This window comes from Sinohyriopsis cumingii, chromosome 9 (assembly GCF_028554795.1).
Source record: "Sinohyriopsis cumingii isolate HCF-2022 chromosome 9, ASM2855479v2, whole genome shotgun sequence".
Lineage (NCBI taxonomy): Eukaryota > Metazoa > Mollusca > Bivalvia > Unionida > Unionidae > Sinohyriopsis > Sinohyriopsis cumingii.
The window spans coordinates 90,789,427-90,794,451 of record NC_142969.1 but is presented as its reverse complement, the minus strand read 5'-3'; the positions used below and the strand labels follow the sequence as shown (position 1 = coordinate 90,794,451).

At 34.4% G+C, this 5,025-nt stretch overlaps 1 protein-coding gene across 1 annotated transcript in view; it reads left to right on the top strand.

Annotated features, from left to right (window-relative positions):
* The first annotated feature begins 1,089 nt into the window (after positions 1-1,089).
* The window catches only part of LOC149792226 (uncharacterized), a 79,707-nt gene continuing 75,771 nt past the window's right edge, over positions 1,090-5,025 (top strand). The window contains exon 1 of the mRNA XM_089970761.1: positions 1,090-4,348. Coding sequence (XP_089826887.1) covers positions 4,192-4,348 — 157 coding nt within the window. The 5' untranslated portion in view covers positions 1,090-4,191. The remainder of the gene's footprint in view (positions 4,349-5,025) is intronic.

Sequence of the window (5,025 nt, the reverse complement as noted above, 5' to 3'; positions counted from 1 at the left end):
GCAGAACGCTCGTGCACCCTCAGCATAACACCCGTAACCCTCAGTTGAATGTGCAAACCTGTTGTAAATATTATGCTTGGCTGCCACTTTTCTCTTACGCTTGCCTGCACCTCGAATTCTATCCATAGAAGAAATGGATTTACGACTATGATTAAAGAGAGTGTTTTTATTTCATCTTTGTTATGTGTTTGATACAAGAATAGCAAAGACCTAAATACTGATTGAAGTTAAACTTGTGTCTCGATCAAACGAATGAAAGATCCACATTATCCCAGTCTGTTTCCAGTTTTAGTATGATTGGTATAGGTCCAAATGTTTCTATCTAGAATACTTGCGTTTTTTGCTTGCCTCTCCCCTTTGTATCTTGCCTGTCCTCTGGGCATCTTGCTTGTAGACCTATGCAGCAGCATGGTGTTACTTTCGGCATGTAAATGAGTTAAGACGTTCTTTAACCAAGCTCCTAGTTAAGATGGTAAATAATTTTTAACATTGAAATCGGTAAGATAAACAAAAAGTTAAGATTACACAGCGACAAAAAAGACACCAAATTTTAAATTGGCTAATCCTTATGTCGATGTGCAATTTTTAACTGAGTCGTTCCATCGAGAAGGATGCCATGGACTCATGGTAAATAGGCAAAGTGAAGTCCACTTAAAATAATGAGAAAATACCACTTTAGCTTTGCATGCAATTACTGAAAAGGTTAGAAGACATGTGGCCAATTTAATTTCAGATAATCCCATTGACTATGGGGCTAAATGTAGCACCCTAACATTCCATTCATTTTATGTTTATTTTATTTTTGGCCATAAATCTTGCGGCAATGTCATGCTCTTCCTGCTAATATATAATTCTGAAGGCGATATCATAATGCGCACTTTAACATCCTGCATCGAGCACTAATGCTTTAATGACAAATAGATAATCTAACATGGACATGACCAGAGACATACATAATCATACGGACAGACAGAAAGATAGACAAACACGTACATACGTTCGGAAGAACATGAAGTATGACAAAATCGTGAAATCCATTTGTAATTGCCTCATGCAATATATTATGAAATCTATTAGAATTAATGAGAACAAAAACACACAAAAATTCAACACTGCACTGTTTCATATAGCAAGTCTCTGAGATCTCATCATATCAAAACAGATTAAGCCTGGTGTCTAAGCATATCTACATATCACAAGCAAAACAAAGTATAGTATTGCGACTCAATGGACTTAAATTATGCAACAGAAAGAAGCCAAAATCAATGTGTTTAGTAGCTTTCAACAAATGATTTATTTTTCTATGTAAACAATGAATATTTAAGAGGAACGTGCAGTATTTTAAATCCAAAATAATTATAAAAGTTCTATCAGAATTTCAAAATAAGAGAGTGTTCTTAATGAATTCCAGGTCTTGAATGTACTTATGTACCACTAGCCCTGAACGTGCTGAAGTGCCAACACCCTTGATGTGCCACAATAATGTGATCCAGAACGTCTTTGAATACATTCACAATAATCCGAAAATAGTATTTTAGTCCAAACAGTCATATTAGAACTTTGTAATTCCAATAAATAATTTAAATAAATAATACCTCTATATTTAAAATTATACACAACAGTAAATACTTCTGTAGGCTAAAAATAAAATAGGAACAGGAATAGGGCTAGGAATAATTGTTCCATATTGCTTTCTAATACATTTCCAAGACTCAATATCGCAATGCATCCTTACTTGATATATGCAGCAGTACATCACCACCTCTCTTATGACGTAATACTCAATCATTTCAAAGAAAATTTACACCAAGCTGTAAACAAGTCTTGAAAATTTAGAACTTCTAAGTTCATAACAAAGGCTGAGTTTAGAACTTAAATCCATGTAAACAACCTAGTTATAGCTTACAAATGATCATTATCTTAAAACATAATATGTAATCATGAAACAAAATAGCTATGTAATATTTTGTTCATAAATTATCATTGCAATCTACAATCATGGACAAAATTTAAACAAATACTATAGGTATCCAAAAGAACAGAATGTTCCGAATGGATTCCAAGAGTCTCAAATGTTCTGATATACAAATAATATTGAATGTCTGGCAAGTTAAAGTAACTCGACCTTTATCATATTTTATCATATACTCAAATCATCACTGGGTAGGCCTTGAAACAAAGTTTACTGCATTATATGTTAAACTAAAAATTTTAGTAGAATCAACAATTAATTTATTTCTCTGTTTCAAAGTAAAATTTAAGAGACGCTTACAAATCAATAATTAATTTATTTGTCTGTTTCAAAGTTAGAATTTAAGAAACATTTATAGTATTATGAATCAAATCCGCAAATAATTCTAAATGTAAATAACAAGCCCAAAACAATAGATTGTTCCGAAAGAATTTCAGTAGTACTGTATGTTATTCACCGTTGATAGTGATATATTGTTGTTTATACTATTATCAACCTTTCAAATCAATTAATTGAGAACGTATCCACACAGTCCGTTCGGACTATTGTAATATATCCACATACTCCATTCCGTTTATTGTGATGAATACTGTCCGTTCGAGTTATTGTAATGTATCCACACAGTCCATTGGAGCTATTGTAAGGAATACACAGTCAGATCGGGCTACTGCAATGAATACACACAGTATTCTCGGGCTATTGTAATGTATCCACAAGGTCCATTCGGGATATTGAAATTAATACGGACTCTCTCTCTCTCTCTCTCTCTCAACATATATTGTCTAGAACACTATGCTTACTACACCACGAAGTTATCTAAGTTATTATTACTCCGGTTAAAGCGTGACATACATGTTACGGCTATGTTTATTGATTTTTGATTTACTTGGTACTCCTCGTTGGTAACATTCATGACCTGTGCCGAACAAACATTGTCTATTGTCTGTTGTCTTGATATCCGCATAATGTACACAAAGCGAAGGGGCCCTGCCATACTATTTAATTATGTGGTGTTTAAAATCAAACAAGGTTACAACGTACAGTATGTTTATAGCTGAAGTAACGGAGACTTTAGTAAGACAAATGAAATCACTTCACATTCAAAGATTAATAATAAATAATTATAAAAAAAATCAACTAATGTTCATCGAGCAATTCCTTAGAAATTTAATGCTTGGATCCACGGGAAAAATCTAACGATAACTGGAAGAACGGGAACTGGACGATGTGCTGATTATTCCTTACGTCCGTGATTTGGTAGTGCTGCCTTGTTGATAAGAATAATTAACCCCGGCCGGAACTCCTGAATGTGACTATCGCTTCAGTTCCCTCATTCCTAGAATTAGGAAGTATACCATCGCACTGAAAGAATAACCGGCTCTACCCATATCGATCTGTTTTTGTATGAAATCCCGATAATCAAATACTAACACAAGTTGTATACTGCGCTGTTTTCTCTACCGACTCATTATTTGAGAGTTCAGGATGCGCAAGCAGGCCAAACTAGTATCGAAGTAAGTCAAGAAATATGACTTATATGCTAGCGGGATGGATGGAAACATGCATGCATTGGCAACAATATTTAAAAGGAATTTATCACTCCTAACATTTGCCTGAATACTAAATATGAGTGGAGTTACGGTGGAGATTAACACTCAATAACAGCAAGATAAGATTCAAAGATTGTTGTGTTTCGTAGCAGCTTTATCTCAGGTGAAGAAAACGTATCCATAACGTATTACGGATTTAGGCGTTTTGGATATTTTCTCAAGAAGATACATTCCAAAGCAATTGGCAAATAGAGCTGCTTCATTGTATTCAGTCCATCGTTGTCGTGGATTCATCACGTGAATGTGTGGAATATTTTATTATTTCGTGAGATCGTATAAACGAGTGCATATACAATTTTCATCAAGAACTTTAGTATTATATTAGATTTGCATGTATCTAGTGAAGTGACACGACATGATAAAAGAGAGGATATTTTGAGGAATATAAAGACATACTGTCATGCTACGTTCCAAGCTTCCTTATTATGCATTTCGTCAATAAACCTATACAACTATATTTTAAAATTCGGTATGATTCATCAGATGATATAAAACATGGGAATTGTAATAATAATTCACGTTAGTACAGATTTAATAAACCTTAACACCTTGACAATGGGGTAGAGGTTTGTAGATAATACATTAACGCATAAACACATTATAGAGAGAATGTCTGGATATCATAATATGTTCGAAATCCAGGCTAAAATGCACTTCTACACCGATGAAGACACTCTTAAGAAAGAATGGAGGCAAAGGGCAAAGAACAACATAAAGGAGCCAACATTTCTTGAGGGAATCCTGCTCAAAAGCTTGGACCCAGAAAGTAAGTATACAAATAATAAAAGCCTTGTCTGTCTGTCTGTATGTATGCTTGTCTCTTTATCCATCTAAATTAGTTCTAAAGGCATCTCCAACTAACAAAGAGTACACAGCTCCATACAATCATATCTCTACATTTGCTCACGAAGCAGATTGTTATCAAAATTTACCTTGAGCAATACGTTTAGAATAAGGTCGATGCTTCTTTAATACATTCTGTCTCCTAAACGCCAAATCGTCTAGAGCTTTGTATGTTTTGCACATCATCCATACAGATATAAAGTTACATATAACCTTGCTAATAACTACAAATCTCTCCCCCCACCCCCCGTTCACGTCGAAAGAGCGATGTCCATACAGTCTAACATATTTAATGGTTTATATGGTCCGTAGCTGACCAGTTCATGTTTAATGATAGAGAGCACGAGTTTCAGTTCAAGTAAGAATTTAGTGCTTGAAGGAATGGCGGGCTGACCAATAGCTTGCTTTTAAAACTATTCATCCTCTCTTTCGAAAGTCAGCTCCGTTAAAACTGACAATAGTATCGCATTTTGCTCAGTAATACCTTCCTACACGAAATCCTGCTTACTTTGAAAGAGGAGTTAATTTTAAAAGATAGTATCTATTTCGAGAAACCCGTGGCAAAAAAAATTAATCATAATAGTTTGTTACGCTACGATA